The following is a 21,451-nucleotide window of genomic DNA, read 5'->3' as shown; positions in this document are numbered from 1 at the left end:
GGTAAGGTGGCATTTGGGATATTGCAAGGATCAAGAGGCAGGAAATTTACCTGCCTCTCAGCAATAGCTAAGATCAAGAAGGGAGGGAGTGGGTCATTGCTCTAAGACTTTCTCCTCCAGTCCTTAACCTCCACCTCCCAAACCCAGTCTCTGAGGAGACATATTTTGTCCCTCAGGAAGATAAATAGTGCTATCTTCAAGGGGAAGAGAGGGAATGATCAATCTCTTCCCTCTCCATTTCTTCAGTTCTCTCACCCTTTCTCTCCAGTTCCCCAGTGAGTCAGTGTGTGACCTCCTTCTGGTCATATATTACAGATTGGCACCCCAGTTATCTGGACAAAGAACAAGACTCCATTATCAACAGTTGTACCTAGCAGTTGAAAGAGACTTGGGGAGGGGCAACTCACTTGAGCACAGAACCCTGAATACACACATATAGAGATTCAAACTGACATCTTATTTTCCTTTGGGGAGGCTTGAACACATATCTGAATAAGGGTTAGATATTAAAAGGAACAAAATGTATCAAAAAGCAATTTGGACTACTCTAGTGTTAGTACCGTTGGCTCACTGGTACTACTCCATCTTTGGGACAATTACAACCATGCTTAGTGATTTCATAGGGGCAGCCATGAACATCACAAAGTATTGGGATTAAATTAGAGATATCAAATCCGTGGCCCACTTTTCCAGTGTTATATGGATCTGTCATGATGTTTTGGCAATTTTATTCAACAATTAGAAAAGGACTTAAAATAATCTTGGGCAAGAGTGACATCAACAACTTGGACAGTAGGCTTGACAAAGTGCTCTCAGAAATGGCAGCCATTACAGATATGTACCAGGACTTCAACTGTAGTATCTAAGGGGGATTACCAATACACTTCATGAAGCCAGAGAGGAGCCACATTTAATGCAAAAAGAGTATAGGGATGGAAAACAGGGGCTGTTACAGGAGGGACGATAAAAGAATTGTTGGTGGAAGACATAGAGTCTGGAGAGGAAAACAAAGAAAACAAGAACTTAAAACAGAGGGAAATAGAAAAGATGGAGAAGGAGTTACAAAAAGACATATTGGGCATGAAGAACAAGATATTTGAATCATATAGGGGCACAGAAGAGAACAATGGGAAGGATAAGGAGCAAATCAAGAAATATCTAGAAAATTTCCTGATATGCAAATATGGATTGGAAATAAAAAGCACAGAAATTCCTAACAAATCCTTCACTCAAATCCAGCATTATGAGCAAGTATTAACTAAAAAGAAATCTTGCACTGATTCTCCAAACACCAAAGAGAAGGAAACAAGAGAAAAGCAAGAGACAACCCAAGAAAAGTCCAGAGTTGCAGATTCTAACACACAAAAATCCATAACCCCAAACACTGAAGTGCAAGAGCAAACTTCTGTACAGAAGGAAATAAAGGAGAGTGAACAAAAGTCCAACTTAGATCCTGGAGCAAAAGATTTATTTCCCAAACCAATAGCTGATTCACAACACTCAGATAATATAGAATCAAACAATAATTCCAAACCATTACAAGAAATCATTGAGAGGAATCACTGGAAAGGGGAAAGCATTGTTCAAAATCCATAACATAAGGACATGCTTTCCCACAGACCAGCACATTCCACAAACTCCAAGAAGATGGGTGAGGGAGAAAAAAGACAAGAGAAAACAGCTAAACACTCTCTGAGAAGCTCTGACACTGACTGACACTTATACAAGCCAGAATGCAATTCCTGCCTCTCATCAACATTCCATTGCCTGTCACAGTCTCTCTAAGACCGGCTCCAAAACTGAAACCTACACTGGATAAAACCCAATCATTAAAACTTCACAAGAAGGGGTAGAGAATCAATATTTAACAGAAGGGGAACCAGATTCACAAACAGAACACATGCCTAAAGCAGATTACTGGGCAAAAGTTAGTTCAAGACTTGAGGAACATAGATAGAATCACTGAACATGATGGTACCAGTTCTACAAAGACATCACAATCAAGAACATTATGTATGGATAAAAGTTGCAGAACAAGACTACAAAGCTTTGATCAATACTGGGGCAACAAGATCTATTCTCAAGTCATTCCTAGGGAACAGCACCATAGATGGATCCATGATAGTAGCTAGGGCTCCCAGGGAAATACAAAGGGTTCCGAAACTTGAACTAAAGATGACAAAGCTAGGTCCTTTATCAATTGATCACTCCTTCCTACTAATACCTAGAGCCCCAATAATCTTTTGGGGAGGGACTTTTTTATGCAAAATTGAGGCAACTATTTAGTGTGAGCAATCAGGGAAAATCAATTTGCATGTACATAAGCAATCATTGAAACACTATCCACTTCTATTTTGGGGGCAATTAAGTGAAATACATGATTAGCTGCACAAAGACAAACCAATGTTTGAAATCCCCAAAGACATACCTCAAGGCATAAGGACTAGACATTCAAATGATGTAGTAATAATTAAATCAGCTACACCAGTGAATATTGAGGTGAAGGAAGGAACAACCCCACCAAAATCCCTCAATATAAACTGAATAAAAAAGCCACAGAGAGCATTGCTCTGATCATAGAGAGTTTACTGGAGGAAGGCATATTAAGACCTACAATCTCAAAATACAACGGCCCAATTCTAGCAATCAAAAAGAACAAAACAACACCTGATGGAAGACCCAGCTAGAGGTTCCTGCAATTTGAGGGTGATCAATAATTTTATAAAAAGGACTTACACAATCACTCTATCCCCAAGTGCCATCATATCAGAGATCCCTAGTTCAGCTAGCTGGTATACCATTGTTGACCTTGCCAACATGTATTTTACAGTCCCATTATACCCCGAGAGTCAAAACATCTTCGCATTCCAATGGGGGGGGGGGACCATAAGATATAGTGGGTCCAATTGGTTCAAGGCTGTGCTGAAAGTGCATCAATATTTTGTCAATTATTGAAAGGAGATCTAGAATCAATAAAATTAAAACACAGCAAAATAGTGCAGTATGTGGATGACTTCCTGCTTGCATCCCCATCAGCTAGAACATGCCAGCAAGATTCAAAAAAATTGCTAATAGAACTGTACAAGAAAGGGCTTAAATTTCAAGAAACATATTGAAGTGGGTCTTACCTAGAGTAGAATATCTTGGCTTCATCTTAGAGAAGGGCACTAGAAAGATTTCCACCAAAAGAATAGCAGACATTCAAAAGCTAGGAGTGCCAAGAACAAAGAAACAGCTGAGGACATTTCTAGGGATTTGTGGATTTTCAAGGCAGTGGGTGATTTGGTATCCTAACATCTCCAAGTGTCTGATTGATTTAACTAAGAATGAAGTGGAAGAACCCCTAAAACTTACAAATGAACACTTGAATGCTCTCATACAACTAAAGCAAGTGATTTCGATAGTTCCAGCATTGGGTATTCCAGATTACACTAAGGAATTCCATTTATTTGTCCATGAAGCAAAGGGGGATAGCTTCTGGAGTCCTAACTCAGACCTTTGGACTTCAAATGAGACCAATTTTTTATTACAGTACCATACTGGTCCCTGTAGCTCAAGGAATGGTTCATTACCTGAGATGTATAGCAGCAGCCACTCTAATGGTGAAAAAAGCCAATGACCTAGTTCTGGGATGCAGATTGCATATGTACTCTGCTCATCAAATAGAGAAAATTGTAAAATGTAGTAACATGCAGGCATTTACATATGCCAGATTATCCCAATATGAAGTAATCTTGCTAGTCAATGAAAACCTGTCCTACATCTGCCATGGGAAAAGTCCACCCTTGCTCACATCTCCAGGGTTTCACGACAGGTGACGAACAATCAGTCAACAAAAATAACAAACAGAAGACAGCTTAATCATTACAGCCATGGGACTGCTTTTCATATGATAGTTTCTCTGCCATTCCCAGGCTTGGATTTTATTTTTATACCCATTTTCTTGGCTTACAGATATACAAAATCAAAGCGAGATAATTGGAAAAGTGATACATTAACTTTTAGCAAATCACTTGATTAACATTCTGTATTTTTGTATTGTGATTACAGACAGAATACAAGATAAATGATTTTGTCACAGGTGGCTTAATTTTCTCATTACCCTGTGAGAAGTTCTGAGTTTACAAACAATCAAGGAAAATTACTTATTGCTTTTAATAAAATGGAATAATTAATCAACCATTTTAAAAAGACAATTCAATAATCATATCATTGAAGTTGAGAGGTACTGGGAACATAATTCAAATTTAGACTGATCGTTTCTCAGGGTTCTTACTAGGGAGTTTCCCACTGGCAAGTTACTGGTTTGTGAAGTTGAATCACTGAGGCATACTGAAGCTTGATGTACTTGTACTTATTGCTTAGGCCTCTATGATTGATTTGTGTGCTGGCTTCATGAGAATAGGTTTCTATGAGTGGGGAAGTTTGGGGCTTGGCCTGTAGCTGTGGTTTTGCTGGGAATTTTGTACCTAAATAAAAGTTAACCCATGATAGTCTTTTTGGGATTGGGTTTGAGGGTCTGATCTTTTGGCGATGTTTTGGGGAATTAGGGTACAGATTTTTGCTCTTGCATTCCTGAGACTAGGGGTAATAATAATCATGCCAATTCATAGGTAAGGGACATTGGTGAAAAAGATCATGTAAAGGAGTCCTGGATGGGCAGTCACATCTCACCAAGGACCACTCTGTGGTCTCCCCAGCTACCATGCATGACTCTGTCAAGGCGTCATGGCCTGATTGTTCCCAGCATACATTGATGTGCACCATTAAATCCAGCAACTCTTATCCCTGAATTGCCACTCACAGGAGAGCCATTGCATGATTGTGCACAAACAATAGATCTAATGCAGAAGTCCAGACAGGATTTAAAAGATACTCTAATCATCAATCCTGACCTGGAAATGTTTTTTGATGAATCTTCTTACATACACCAAAATAAAAGTCACCAGGGCATCTGTAGTTATCCAAACTGACACGCTCTGGCATGCCTCTCTGCCTAGCCATGTCAGTGCTCAGGGAGTAGAACTACAAGATTTTACCATGTCTCTCTTCTTAGGGAAAGATGAAAGAGTGAACATTTATTGTGATTAGAATTATTCTTTCTTGGTTTTGCACAGGACAGGGGATATATGGAAGAATAGAAGGTTCATTACATTGGTTGGGAAACACATAACTTATGGGAAACTTATATCACAACTCTTAGAATGCAGTTCTGTTGCCAAAAGAAGTTGCTGTAATACACTGCAAAGCTCATTCCTTTGGCAAAGGTAATATATCCCAAGGAAATAACGGTACTGACATAACAGCAAAATTTGCAGCCATATTTGGTCTCATGCATGTGCTGAACTTCTCTCTAATGGAAAAGCAAGATGCCATAAAAGCTTGCAATGAAGAAGAGGTTCTGTCATGGAAACAATGATTGGAAGCAAAACTAGTGAATGGGATCTAGATAGCAGAAGGAGGGAATCCCATTTTGCCCAAAATATTGTACTACTATCTCTGCAATGTCATACATTCCAAAGGACATTATGGCACTCTAGCATTGTTAGATGAAATTAAAAGATTTTGGACAGCCCCAGAGATATCTACATATGCAATAAGAGTATGCCAAACATGTGATCCTTGCAGGTGTGGAAAGGAAACTAGACTGACATTGGTGGGGGAAGGGGCATCTAGGAGTGGCAGTTGGGTCTTGTGACTAGCACTTCCTTCCTGCCAGGAGTGGCAGTTGGGTCTTGTGACTAGCACTTCCTTCCTGCCGGGGTTGGACTTGCTTCCTGGTGTTGGAAGAGAGAGGAGCTTGTTCAGCCCAGTCTGGAGTGGCATGCTCTTCTTGGTTCAGCCTGAAGACACAGGCTTCTGAATTTTAGAACTGTTCTTGTTTGCTTTCTGTCTACTGCTAAGATTCTGAATTAGACAAAGCAGGACTGATATAGAATAGATGGGAGTGGGAGGAACCCTCCGCCAGCCTCTGGGGCCTGGCCGAAACTCTGAAGCTAAGGAAAGAACTCCAATCCCAACTGGTTATTAAACTTTATATTATTTGAACTCATACAAAAGTGGACTATCTTTTCTCGTCATAGAGGGAGCTGAACTTCAGTTCAGTCATTCCGGGACAAATAGTCCTTATCGGACCCCTGCTGCTTCCTCCCAGCAGGGGGCATCTCTCTCCTTTGCTTCCCCGAGCAATATTCCCTCTCTCCCCTCTCTCCTCCATACCCTCATACAAACCTCACTTTATCCCCATTTTTCCAATCCCTCTATTTCCTTTCCCAATAAATATTACACAGGTAATACAGCCAAGGTCATTTTAGAAGCAAAGCATTAGCGGTAGACCTTTAGCCTTCATACCCTTCGAATGCTTGCAGATTACATCAATATGCCTAGTGACAAAGGATATAAGTATGCCCTACTGGATAGATTAACCCACTGGAAAGAAGCATACTGAGCCAAGAAGAATAACATAGCCTTTATATTCAGGACACTCCTGAAAACGATCATCCTCAGATATGGCATTCCAGATAGCATAGATTCTGATAAAGGGACTCACTTTACATTTACTAAATCTTACAGAATCTGAGAATAAAGGAAATCTACATGTGGTTTACCATCCAGGCAGTTCAGGTCAGGTGGAAAGAATGAATAGATAACTTAAAACTGCAGTGAGAAAACTATGTGCACAAACACACCACAAGTGGACAGAAGTTCTCCCACTTGCACTATTCCACCTAAGGACAAAGACCAGGGGAGATTTGCATATATGCCCACATGAATTACTGTTTGGACAGCCTTTCTGGCATGGAAGGACCACAAAGTCATCTTATATTTTCATGCTGGGAGGGGAATGTCAGTTACACACTTATCTGACAAGTATACAGGAGAGACTGAAAGAACTATGCAATTTAGGCTTAATGGTGAAAAGGGTACTTTGTACTACACAATATCAACACTGGAGACATGGTATATGTGAAAAACTTTACAAGAAGCACAGTAACAGATCCAATTGAAAGGACCATTCCAAGTTGCATTCACAATAGCTACCTCAATCAAAATCATAGGGAAAGAACTGTGGTATCATTCTTCACATGTCAGACACTACTTTGCCCCAACTGACCTGGATGAAATTGGATCAGAAAATTCCCCAGACCATACACAAGAGGTACAGACCCAGAGAGAAATTTACAAGAGCAAGGAAACACAAGCTATATACATCCCCAGACATAGTAATGCTGAAATATGAATGATAATGGAAGAAAATGGATTATAATCCAAGAAGCAGAAAAATCCATTTATCTCCCTCTATAGCTATATAACTCTCCATCCCTCACTCTCACATAATTCCTAGGACAAGGAAAACATTATATACGTTCAAAAAAATTCTAAAGCAAACTAGAAAAAACTCTACACAAAGTCTCACCCATCACCCAATCTTAACCACTCCTACTTACGCTCATAAAATATCAACCATTCTTACACACTCATACAATAGCAACACATCTTACACTCATGCATATTCCAGTGCAAGGTGAGAGAAGGCTTTCATCAAGATGAGACGATGGAGAAATGTTTCCTGAACAGACAGAGACAGCTGGACCAGAGAGAGAAAGAATCTAGGACATCATAGACTCTAAATGGATAAAAGGAACACAGAAAAGAACTATTACCTGTGAACTATGTAGGAAAAGGAACTTCAAGAAACATGTCACGTAAGATGAAGCACCATATATATTAACTTCACATTAATAACATGCATGCAACACACACATAAACCTGGAATAAAAAAGAAGATAGAAACATCAGTCAACATGGGAAGAGGATCCATCTACAGGGAGTAAGTATGTGCATGCCTCAAAACATATTTAAAACATAACCATAAAACACACTGATTTAGGGGCCTTGTTAAGCAAGACCGATGATAATGAAAAATGTATATACTTGTAAATAAAATTCTTGCAAGACTCAAATAGGCAGAATAGAACTAGAAAAAAACTTTTCTGTCTGGTTGACTGCAAAGCAGAACTCATGTACATATGTAATATACATATATACATGTATCATGTGTAATGATTATACAGTAAACATACATGTACATAATGTAAATTTTAGAGCACTAACATACTAATATAGGGTAGGAATCGACTAACAATCTAAACACAACTTAGATCAGGGAAAGAGAAGAGCGAGGGCCAAAAAGGGAAGTTCAAAGTTTAGAGAGTCAGTGATAGGGAAAGAATAGAACTAGCATAATATAGGATACTTAAATATCTTGAATGTTAAAGAAGTTGTAATAGTTCGAGAAGTTATAAAAATGTAAGATAACATAGGGAGTTATAAAAATATTATCATGTCTATAAATCGTTAAGATATTATTAATAGATAGTTAATTTAACATTGTTGCATATTGTTATAGGACATTGTTAGTCCATATACATGTTATTGAATTGTTTCAACCTTTGTAACAAAACACACCCACCCTGAATCTCTTCCCAGAAACCTATCTTAGCATAGCATTAGTTAACCAAGTTAAACTAAGTTAAGAGTAAGACATAGTTAAGGGTCAAGAGATTTTTTATTTTGGAAGGGGCATGTAGGATATAGAATATAGATAGATGGAAATTTAGTACTAAGAAAGTAAGGGAAGTAACTTATTCAATGTGGTTCATTTGTCAGGGTGTCAAATCTGCACAAGACAAAAAAAGGGGGAATTGTAAGAGAGAAGTTTCAAAAGAAGAAAAAATCAGATCCAGCAAAGCAAAGGAACAGCTCAAGCCAGGGAAGGACAAGGAAGACTCAAGATTCCAGGAAGGAAGGGAGGACCTAAGAGGATTCAAAACTGTCAGTTCACTTCTGATCAGCTCTCTCCTGGATTGGAGGGTCTGAGAAGAGAACCTTTGAGACAGAGGATCCCTTTGGACACTGAATACCTTTGAGTGAACCCCTAAATCTCTCTGCTTACAACTGAAGACAAAAGTAGATTGGGACTTTATAGAAAGCCTGAGAACATTTCTTTTTTCCCAAATTGTCCTGAAATTGAACTCATAGCCAGATTAGTTTAGGAGGAAGGACAAATCCAACAACTGATCAAAAGAGGGTGAGGCAGACACCTGAATCCCTCAGGATTTGGGGGGAGAGGTCAGTTGCTAATCTATAGGGATTCCTATCTCTCACTTTCCTCAACCAAACACCTTCATCCTCCCTTCCCTGTGTTTCCTCAAGAATAAAGTGTTACCCTTTAGATCATGTCTGCCTGCTTTCTGAATCAAAGAAGGAGCCTAAAGATTTGGGGGAGGGGGTGGGAAATCATACCATTTGCCAAAAGGGAGAATAGTTCAAGATCAGGGCTAAGGAGTGAACTAGGTCTCAAAGGGTAAGGTGGCATTTGGGATATTGGGAGGATCAAGAGGCAGGAAATTTACCTGCCTCTCAGCAATAGCTAAGATCAAGAAGGGAGGGAGTGGGTCATTGCTCTAAGACTTTCTCCTCCAGTCCTTAACCTCCACCTCTCAAACCCAATCTCTGAGGAGATATATAGTGTCTTCCCTTAGGAAGACAAATAGTGCTATCTTTCCCAAGGGGAAAAGAGGGGAGGATCAATCTCTCTCCTCTCTCCATTTTTTCAGTTTTCTCACTCTTTCTCTCCAGTCTCCCAGTGTGTGAGTGTGTGAACTTCTGGTCATATATTACAGTTGGCCATTATTTAAAGAATCCAGATGTTCTAACTTTCAAGTTCTGGAAAACTTTTATAAAATGGGGATAATAATGCTTATAATATTTTCTTAGGGAAGCAGTTTGACTTAGAAAGTTGCCCTTGGAATAAGGAATCAGTTAATCAATCAATAATTACTTGTTGAACATTATTAGGGGCCATACATTGTGTTGGTCTCCCAGGATGCAAATATGGGATTAAATAACTTCTGTCATGAAGAAGCTCACATTCTATTTGGTGTAAGCTTGTATCCAGGAAAGTTATTTCAAAAATAGTTTAAGAAAGAAGAGAGGCTTAGCAACTGGAGTGATCAAGGAAGGCTTCAGGTAGGAAGCACCTGACATGAGTTGTAAAATAAATTTAAATATCTAAGAGACAGTGACATTAGGACAGACTATACTCCAATAATTAAGGATAGCAAAGCAATAGAAGGCTGGAGTTAGACTATTAAATTTAGGGAAAAAGCCCAAGAAGGATTGTTTGCTGGACTATAGCATATGTGAAGGTGAGTACTGTTAAATAAATTTAGAAATTAAGTTGGAGCCAGAATGTGGTATGTTTTAAAATACCAAACTGAGGAATTTTGATTATATCCTAGAGGCAAGAAGGAGTAAATGAAAGATTTTTGAACAAGGGAGTATTCAAGAACACTGTGTTTTTGGAAGCTCATTTTGCCATCTACATGGAAGATGAATTGGAGAGAGGTGCTGCTAGAGAGAGGGAATCCAGTAAAGGGATTATTAAACTAGTTCAGTCTAGAGGTAAAAGAGAGCATAAAATAGTTTGGAGGCTGGATGAAATGTAGATTAGAGGAGGGATATAGCAATCAATCAGCCAGTTGGCTAAAGTATAGTGAGCCTCAATGTGTACCAGGCACTGTGCTAAGTGCAGAGTACAAAAAGAAAGGCAAGAGGGGCAGCTAGGTGGCTGAGTAGATAGGGAGCCAAACTTAGAGATGGGAAGTCAAAAGTGATCTCAGGCATTTTCTAGCTGTGTGGATGTTAGGCAAGTCATTTTGCCCCCATACCCTTATTATTTTTCTCTTTAGAACCAATATATAGTATTGATTCTAAGATGGAAGATAAAGGCTTTTAAAAAAAAAGAAAGGCACACATATGTCCTTTCTATCAAAAAGTTTATAGTCTGGGGGGAGTCAATGGGCAAACAGCTATGTACAAACAGCATACATTTGAGAGAAACTGGAAATAGTCTCAGAGGAAAATCATTAAGATTAAGGAGTAATTAGAAAGGCTTCTTCTATGAGGCAGGAATTTAGCTGGGACTTGAAAGAATCTAGGAAAGGAGGAGATGGGAAGCGGAAGAGTTCCAAATGTAGCCAATGGAAATGATTGGAGTTGCAAGCAAGTCAGCATAATTAGATGGCAGAATGTGTGTGTGAGTGTGTGTGTGTGGAGGGGGGTTACAGTGTAGGGAGACTGGAAAGGTAATTAGAAAGGATCCAGATTATTGGTGGTTTTAAAAAGCAAACAGAATTTTATATTTTATTCTGGAGGCAAGAGAAAGCTACTTGAGTCCATGAAATAGGAGTTAATGTGGTTAGACTTACACCTTTAAAAGTCCTTTTGACAGCTTAGTGGAGGACAGCCTTGACTAGGGAGAGACTTGAGGTAGGAAGTCCAATTTGTAGACTGTTCTAATAGTTCAAGTGAGAGGTGATGAGCACCTGCACCATGGTAATCTAAGAGGTACCTCTGAAACATACCAGATCAAAACATGACTAGTTGTGTAAGTGATGGCAATCACAGGAAACATTGTAGAAGTGGCAAGCTATTATAATTTCACTGAGATTTTAATTATGTACCTTTTGGTTTGTAGTTCCGTCTGATGTACCCAAGTCCATTTTAAAGTGGTCCCATCCTGGAACATGGCAAGGTGTTGAAGAGGGCTGGGGAGGATATAATCACACGACCCCAGCACCAGGAGATGATGTTGTGATCTTACCCAGTAAGTAAACAAACTTGGAGTTTTTAGAATAAAAATGACCTAACCTATAGGCAAAATGAGGGCTGAGTTTTATTGGTAGATTATATGGTTTTGATTTAAATGTATATTGCAGTAGTCTATGGAATAATATACCAGCAAAATAAATAACTAAAATTACAAATAAACAAATTTATTAAAAGTATAATAAATTAATAAAAAGAAATAATAAATAATAAAAGGACATACAATTTTGGAAGGAATAGAAAACTATATATGATCTCTTAATGGGGTAGAAAAAATAGAATGAATTAATGGCACTCATAGTCATCATTCATAAAATATTTTCTTTCACTTGATTGCTATGACTGAAGGGTCAAACAAGAGTAGAGTGGCCAAAAAGACTAACTAGGAAGACTAGCCCACTTAGTCCTTTTTGAATGCCTCCATAGCTTATCAAATCCATGCTTAGTGGACCAGAACCACTGTTTAGACATACTATACTTTCTCTCTGAGGCACTTGGATTAGATGTCATCACACTTTCAGATGCAGTCTCATTATCTTTATCATGTGGGGATATACCATTATAGGGCTGGATTTTCCATTGCAATAGCAAGTAAGAATTCCGGAGCTCAGTTCAGTGGATAGAGTGCTTGACTTACAGTTGGAGAGACTGGTCTGATACAGAGTCATATGACTAAGGATCACTTACTTATCTAATGTCTGTGAACCTCAGTTGTCTCAATTATGAGCACCAGGAGTACCCACCTGACAGAATTTTTGAAAGACACAAAAGAAGTGACCTCTGCAAAGTACTTTACAAACATTATAATGTGATATAAATGCCAACGCCATTATTAAAGCAGTTGTTTGCCTTAGTCAGAGTCCAAGATTGAAATGGTTCCAAAAAACCCATAATATTAAAGTTGGACAGGAGGGACCTCAACGGTCACCTAGTTTGACCTGAATCTAAATATACTTCTTATTTTAATGAACTCAAGTGGTTCTCTCTATTCCCTCCAGAATCAAATATAAAATCCTTTGGCTTTTAAAAACCATTCATAACTTTGTTCCCTGTTACCGTCCCAATCTTCTTACACCTTACCTCTCACAAACTCTGTCATCCAATGACACTGGTTTCTTGCTTTTCTATGATTAAGACATTTGATCTTCTAATACCCCTAACCAATGAAAGCAATGTGGTAAAAGTGGAAAGTAAGAATGCAGGATATGAAGTCACAGAAGCTGGATCTAAATCCCAATTCTGCTACTCTTTACCTGATTCCTTTTAGTCAAATCATTTAACCTTTTAGAGTCTCATTTTGTTAATTTGTCAAATGAACAGAATGGACTAGAAAGTCTCAAATGTGCCTTCCAGCTCTAAGTCTATGAGGGCAGTGGGAGATCCTGGTCATCTGACCTTCACTCAAAGACTTCTAGTAATCAGGAGTAAACTACCTCCTGAGGCAAATTGTTCTCTTATTGGACCATTCTAATTGATAGGTTGGCTTTTTTCCCATTTTATCAGGTCAAAATCTTCTTTCTGAAACTTCACTTCGGTAAAGAAATGGAAGGGTTGGGGAGAAATTTCCTCCCTTTCTCCCATATGTAAACCTACATACAAGTAACCTATAAATGACCAGAACATATATAACTATCTATACATCTCTGTGTCTATAGACATTTGTATGAGCACAAATATACAGATAACATGATGAATATCTGTACATGCCTTATGTAGTATGTATATATATATATATATATATATACATAAATTTTATATATATACACATACAGGAAAGGTGTTGAACCTCTCTGAGATTTTCTTTCCTCCTTCATAAAATGAGGACTAGAATACATTCAGGGGGGCAGCTGGGTGGCTCAATGGATTGAGAGCCAGATCTAGAGACCCAGGTGGTACTGGATTCAAATCTGACCTGAGACACTTCCTAGATATGTGACTCTGGGCAAGTTACTTAGTCCCCAATGCATAGCCCTTACCGTTCTTCTGCCTTGGAACCAATACACAGTATTGATTGTAAAAACAAACAAAAAAGAATACATAAATTACTTCCTTCAGAGGCTTTGAGAACCTTAAAGCACTATAGGGATGTGTTATTCTTTTGTTAAACATGTTGGCAATCCTTCTAAATCTTCCTCTCTGTGAGAGGTATTAAGAGTGGGGAAGAAGAATTGGTGACCCTAAACTTGCATAGTATATTATTATATTCAGATTGTTCCAATGGAATGAGTACTTTTCAAAATCTTTCAGATATTAATTTTTGATAGTTCTAGCTAATGCAATGACTCTAGATCTATGCTTTGGCATTTTCATAGCAAGGAAGCTGCTTAACCCCAATTCCCCCTGCTACAGGAAGCAAGAGAAACTTGTGCTTGTTGCCAAGCTTACAGTACTCTTTGGAACTCTTAGCCACAGTGTGGAAAAATCTTAGCTATCTTTGTTGGCATGCTTCTAACTGAAGTCCCCATGTGGGTTGGATTTCCGGACCCCATGGAATACTTCATGGCTCTGGGCTTTTAGTCTTTTGTTCATGGTCTGCTCACAGGACATATAGAAACTCTCCAAGAAATAGTGATATAAACATCAGAGACAATGTGGTTGGATTGGGAAACAAGGGCTACATTTTTGGAAGTATAAGGCTCTCCTTGAAGTTAGTGTTTTAAGTTCAGGGCCCTGACATCACAGAAGTGCTACCTTCTCTGCTTTCTTGCTCCAATAAGGGAATATGGTGTTAATGAATTAGACAAACCACCATGATAATGCTTTTCAGATTAATGCAGATGAATGTAGTTTCTTTGAAATAATGAGTTAATTTATATAAAATGAGAAGATTATATTGGAAAGAACTTTAAAATATTTTAAATACTATGTAAATTTAAAATATTATTAGCATTAATAATAATTTTGAACTGGGCCTATGATTAAAAAGATGTATGGAATTTTCTGTGAAGAAATTCTCTTATTAATATAAATCAGCTCTTGCTCTGATGCTTCTCATTGAAAATTTCCTGAGGCATTGAGAAGTTGAGTGTTGCTATTGTTACACATGTTTCAGCAGCAATATTCAAACCTGGGTCATGGCACAATGGATAGAGTGCTGTGCCTAGAGTCAGGAAGACTTGTCTTCTTGAGTTCAAATTTGGCTCCAGACACTTAATGACTGTGTATTTCTGAGAGTCACTTCACCCTGTTTGCTTCATTTTCCTCAGCTGTAAAATAAGCTGGAAAAAGGAAATGGCAAATCACTGTGGTCACACCCAAGTAAAAATGACTAAACAATAACTTCTTGGATCCAAGGTTCACTACTATCTACTCTGCCTTTTTACTTCTTTTGTTGTTTTAAAAGTAATTATTCTATACTTCTCAATACAATGTTTGGTACTCTCTCTATTGGTAAGAATTCAAAACACTATTGTTCTTTAGGAGGTGGTCTGAATTAATTGTTTTGACTCTTTCCCTCTACCTCAAAAGAGAAAAAAAAGTCATTATCTGGTGGTTAAACAGTTCACACATCTTTCTCAATTCTTTTGGACTATTCATTGGATGGAAGTATTAATTTCTGGATCTTTGTGCTAAATTGTTTTTGGTAGTAGTATTCAGAAAGTTCAAAGAAAAGTGAATAGATTTGGACAGATTATAAAATGTAAATTAATAACTCAACAAATTTTTGATGTTAATTTAGTCCAGAAATGTTTGATAAGGGGTTGTAGCTTATCATCAAAGTTAGAAATATAAGAATTTTTTAGAAAAAAAGTTCCCAATTTGAGCTTTGGATAAATAGGAAATATACATATATATATATATATATATATATATATATATATATATATATATGGTATATAGACAGAATGAAAGGCATGGAAACCGAGAAACACAAGAAATAAAATTTAGTTTAAGTGTAACTTTAGTCTAATGTAAAATACTTCCATCCAGCTTTTGTATCATTAGTTTCTATAGAGTTATTCCTACATGAGGTTGCCCATAGGAACTATCATGACTCCACAATCGTATCTCTGTTTATTCTGAAGTTAAAGTAGTGAAATATTAAGATTCCAATATTCATTGGTCTTCAGGTAAAAGTCTTTAGCAGAGTTTATCATAGACTATTAGCCTTTTTGTGGTTTTCCTAAAACAATAGCAAAGTTGGAATAGTGGAACACCATAGTAGAATGTTGCTCTCTCAAGAACAAAAATGATGAGAAAACTGTCCAGTGGCTATGTCCCCTGGTCCTAATATGAGGGAAGAAGAAAAGCAAATCTTTGACAGATGAAGGTGTTTTCTTTACATGATGTGGTCCTGGCAATCTTTCTATACAAACAACCAAGAGAAATACCAGACATCTGAATAATTTCAGTGAAGTCAGAGTTTTAGAAGCAATAAACAAACAACAATGAATCGTAGGGAGGTATGTATTTTGGTTTTCATGGAGGGGTGTCCAGATTTAGGTAGTAGCTGAGTGATTAGTGGAACCAAGGGAGTATAACCAAGCACAGACCTAATGGCACCATTTCTACAACATTGGTGTTCTTCATGGTTACATATTCCTGGTGGTGGAACAAAAGAAAATCAAAATGACATTTATGTGTGAAAATGCTTCTCAAATGAAGTTGATAACAGGCATCCCTTTACTCACCTACATGACCACTCCTTTTATCAGTGCAAATATCAATTAATCCAGACATTCTTAACATATGTACTTCTATAAATTGTCTTAGAATCTAATTGTTACATCTAAGGGCAGGATCTAGGTCTTATCCAAATTTCATATTTCTCTATGGCAGGAAACATATTGAAAATTAATTGAGGGTTCTAGGTGGTTCAGTAGATTGAGTTCCAGGCCCAGAGACAGGAGATCTTGGGTTCAAATCTGCTCTCAGACTTCCTAGCTGTGTGACCCTGAGCAAGTCACTTAACCCCAATTGCCTATCCCTTCATGCTCTTCTGCCTTGAAATCCACACACAGTATTGACTATAAGACAAAAGATAAGGCTTTTTTAAGTTTATTGAATATATGAATGAATAAATGAATGAATTAAGGATTGATGTCTTCTACACAGAAGGATCTTAAGTGTTGGATAAATGAATTAATGGATGAGTGAATGAATGAATGGAGGAGGTTTAGTATAGTGAAAAGAGCAATGACTTGAAATGGAGGACTAACATTCACATTAGGTCTCTGATGCTATGTCTGTGATCTTAGACAAATCACTAAACCTTTCTGGGCCTCCATTTCCTCAACAATTAAATGAAAGGATTGTACTAGCTAGTCTCTGAGATTCTCTCCTATTCTAAATCCATAAAGTTTCCATCCTTTGATGAGAAAGTAGCAATAACAAATTAGATAAAACCACCATGATACAGTATTGGTATCATGAACCTACTGGTCAGGTTTAATACACGGAAATACAATATAGATGGTTGATGTATATATTTAGTTGGAGGTGAAGGTTGCTATTTTTAATATCCTGAGCATAATTCCCCCCTCATTCTTCTATCTAGATGTACCTTCTGACCTCTAGAATTAACATATAACTTTATATTTGCTTTTGAATTCTTCATTATTTAATTTTCACAGAAACCTTGTGAAGCCAAATAGGCAATAATTATTATGGCAAAAAAAAATTCCATTTTCACATAAAAATGCAACTGAAAGATGATTTTACTAAATGAAAGTGGCTGATAAAAAAGATTTAAGTGACACTTTCTAAGGCTTTAATATAACATTTTATTGTGTTTTGTGTGTTCTAAGTAGTAAAATGAAAATGAGGGAATTCTCCCAACATTAGTCAAGTAGAATGGCATATTTTTGCAATAAAATTATTAAGGTAAATGGCCAATTTCCATTTTCTGTAAAATCAGTTTTTACAGAATGACCTTGGTCACAACCTATTCCATAAAAATGGGATTTTACTATACCAATAAAAGATATCACCATGTAAAGTACTACACTTTTTTCATTTGAGGAGCTCAGAGTGTTTTACAGACATTGAACTCAGTGTTCCCAGATTTTGAAAGATGTGTAAATTCTGTTCTACAGTATCACATAGGGGCAGAGGTGATACAATCATAAACAGTTCACTATTACATTTTCCTTTATGACAAAAATATACTACAGAAAGCTATATATCCGACCTTATATGTCTTCTGAATGATAGAGGAATTCCATTTATTGTTTAGGAGATCTCTTAAGGAGTAGGAATCCAGCCTTTTTATACTTGCTTTGTAAATTTCTGAAGCTGCCTCTACCTAGAGAGATCGTCAGAGACTTTATAAAGCATAACCAGGCCCTGGGAATCCTTAAGCTCCCACAGAATCCTTTGTCCTGAGCTGACCTATGAGAGGTTGCTAAATCTACCTGCAGGTCTCTCCTGGAGGTGTTGGAGCACGGTCAGGAAGATCTTTTGGCACAGCGCAGCAGGTTGAGAAGAATGAAAGTGTGTTAAAATTCAAGATGATAGGATTCTGTTTTGAAGGGTATAGATATGATATCATGTAGCCTCTGGCAGACTTTTTTTAGTGGTGGAATCCACTCTGTTTTTCATTTTCTGTATTTCTTTGAACTTTCCTTATTTGAAGACATGAATGCCATCTTCCTGTTTCTCTCATAATAGTTCTTCTGTTTTGTTCTTATTTCCATTCAATGGCTGTGCTAGGATGTTTTACATCACAGTGGAGCTGATCAAAGCCATTTGATGTTAGTCCTGGCATCATTAACGGGTTTCTGTGTCAGATAGAAATGTATTAAGGTTCTTACCTGCCAGAAGATGTTGATTATTTTGCACACTTTAACATATTAAAGGGGCATATTTATGAAAAGTCATTTGTTCAAATGTACTCATTTTAGGCTGGTCATTCTCTCTCAAATCTGTCCTTTTTAGCTTCTGAAGAAATTTTTCTTAAAGCCTTTAGAGATTTAAATTTAAGAGGCTACCTAACAATCAGATATAAAGCTTGGAAATGCCTCACCTGAAAGCATGAAATCTGGACTCAAATGTTTCCTTAGACATTGATCTGAGCCAGGGTTTCTGCAGAAGACCCTGCAGACCACCTACTACCACTTATCACTAGTGATAGGGTGGTGGGGTAGTGCTGGGGTGGGGGAAGGAAGGAGACTCACTCTCCAGTGAAATTAATGGAAAGAATGACTGCTTTTAATATAACTTCAATACATCACAGCTGGTTTTTATTAAAGGCAAGTGGACTTCCCTTTATGCAACAGGTGTATGTTGTTTTCCTTTTAAAGTTGCATGCGATTTTAATTTTTGTAAATTAAACCATTTAGAATGCAGTAGGTCAGCTTGTTGTTTAAATGGAATTCTAAGTTGAATACTTTTGTGAAATGAATTTTGTCTTTCTCATAATTCCATATTCTGGTTTTTTTTTTTAAATAGACAACATGACACAGTGGATAAAGGCCAGTCTTGGAATCAAGAAGGCCTGGTTTGAATTGCTCTTTAGATACAAACTAGTTCTTTGACCATGGACAATTCATTTAATCTTCTAATGCCCCAAGAAACTCTGTAAGATTAAGTTATAACAATTTTCTGATCATTATCAGAGAAATTTCCATTTTAAGGGATGACGAATGAACCATGCCTTGTGATGCTCTCTCTCTCCATACATATATCCACAAATATGTCAATATGTAAACATACATGTCTATATATGTAGGTCCATAATAATATTAGTTTCATGCTTGTGATATTTGCTGACATAGAGTAAGATTTCCAAGACATATCCCCTTGACATGCTACTTATGCACAAATTATAATTTAAGTACCTGATACCAGAAAAATAATGGAGTCTGGGATAAAAATCCAAGTCAATCATTTCATTTAGCAGAAGCTAAGAGAGGAGGGAAAAAAGGACCATCATAAACATCCACATTTGCATATACCTTATCTTAAAATTGAATTTTACATGAAATAAGCAGTTTGGCTAGTATTTATGAGATATAGCCAGATAGAATTAGGATAAGGAGCAAGATTTAAAAGAAATGTAAACACCTATAGTTAAAGGCTGCTAACTTCCCACTAATTTCAATTTATCAGCCCCTATTTAATTTACTATCAGCCTTTTCTCCCTTGAGGATAATTAGAACTTACGCTAAAACTTCTTTTCAAATTAGAAGTCATATGTTCATGGTTTTCAAGCTTATTGGAAGTGCTAAGCCTTTAATTAGATGCTTACTCTAATCACTTTCATTAGTATCCCATATACCTGGGCTTCCCCTTTAGTAAAACAGCTTGAAAGTTCTTGTTTAATAGAACTGGCAAAGTAAATCCATTTCTCTATATCTATGACCTCAAATATGGGAAGATAATGACTTCTGAAATGCGATGGTCATATATGTAACAAAGCTTTCTCGATCATCTTCCACAAACAAAAATACATTTTATTTTTCCTACTCTACCATTGTCATTTCTCTCTTTTGCTTTTATATCTCCTTTGCCACCCATGGGGGCAACATTTTAATAACCTTTATTTGGTCCCAGGAGCAGTTTCAAACTACTTTTGTAAAAGTTCTTTATGTAAAACTACGTTTGTAAAGGTCCCACCATTTTCTCTTCTGAATTTTTTAGAAGCAACATAAACAGGCAAAATCTAAACATAAAATGCAATGAGTCTATGTTCTGTTGCTTTCCTTACAGGGAGGAAAATATCTATTTTCATACATGTAGATTTATATTTATAGTGCATATTCTGAGCTCATTCTCTTAACCCACATTGGGCAGATTTGGCCCATAGAACAAAACTATTACTTCTGTTTGCAGGGTTCTAAAGGACCCTTATGAGTGTCTGTATGTCTGAGTATGTGTGTATCTGTATGTCTATGTGTGTATGTGTGAGAGTTATTGATAGTATAGTCCATGAGATTCCACTAGACTGTTCCATCCATTGATTAATAGTTAATATCAATGAATCAGCTAGGCTTAATTAGCTTTTAGAAAGGAGTATTTACTAAGATAATATATATGTAATAAGGACAAATGTATCATACTCTTTTGCCAATACATATAATAAAAGAAAAAAAACCTTAGTGATCACATGTAACAAAGGAGTAGTAGTAGTAGTAGCTCAGCTCCTTGATTCAAAGTCCTTTTCTTCCCTTTGTGTGTTATTTATTAAATTCCTTTTAGACATGGTATTAGCATTCTGCTGGGTTTCTTGTAATGTGCTGAAGTTTTCTTTCCTCAATGGGTCTATTTTGTTTGCCATCAACTATTACATAAGATTCCACCATGATACTAATGAGAAGTCAAAGTCCTTCAATCTTCCAGAGTTCTTCTCTGGGCAGAGAGGTGGTTGAGATTTCCAGCTTTTCTTCCCAATTTATTGAAATAGAGTTCTAAAAATTTTTAAATTTAAAAGATGTTAATGAATCCTTTGTTAATAATTCCTGGTCTAAATTATCTTCCTTCTTTTGTTCCTCCTTTCTTTCCCTCTTTCTTTCACTTCCTCCCTCCTTTACTTCCTTTCTCCCTCCCTTTACTCCCTTTCTCCCTCTCTCCCATCTTCCTTCTTTTCCTCCTCTTTCCTTCCCTCCTCTCTTCTCTCTATTTCTTTCCTCCTTCCCTCCTTCCTTTCTTCTTTCCCTCCTTCCTTCCCTCCTTCTTTCCTTCCTTCCTTCCCCCTCTCTCTTTCTCCTCTTTCTTTCTTTCACTCTTTCTTTCCTTCTTTCCTCCTCTCCTTCCTTTTTTCCTCCCTCACTTTCTTTAAAAGCATGGAAGCTTTCCCTACTGATTCTAATCAGCAACCTATATACAACTTAATTTAATT

The 21,451-nt window shown here is 37.2% G+C and overlaps 1 protein-coding gene across 2 annotated transcripts in view; it reads left to right on the top strand.

The window, feature by feature from the left end:
• The window catches only part of PKHD1 (PKHD1 ciliary IPT domain containing fibrocystin/polyductin), a 770,507-nt gene that overhangs the window by 451,363 nt on the left and 297,693 nt on the right, over positions 1-21,451 (top strand). For both annotated transcript variants that reach the window (XM_007484081.2, XM_016431130.2), the window contains exon 52: positions 11,543-11,671. In XM_007484081.2, the coding sequence (XP_007484143.2) occupies positions 11,543-11,671 (129 nt within the window). The remainder of the gene's footprint in view (positions 1-11,542; positions 11,672-21,451) is intronic.

The sequence above is a fragment of the Monodelphis domestica genome, chromosome 2 (genome assembly GCF_027887165.1).
Source record: "Monodelphis domestica isolate mMonDom1 chromosome 2, mMonDom1.pri, whole genome shotgun sequence".
Classification (NCBI taxonomy): domain Eukaryota; kingdom Metazoa; phylum Chordata; class Mammalia; order Didelphimorphia; family Didelphidae; genus Monodelphis; species Monodelphis domestica.
The sequence above is the reverse complement of the archived record's forward strand: the minus strand, read 5'-3'. Positions and strand labels throughout refer to the sequence as shown.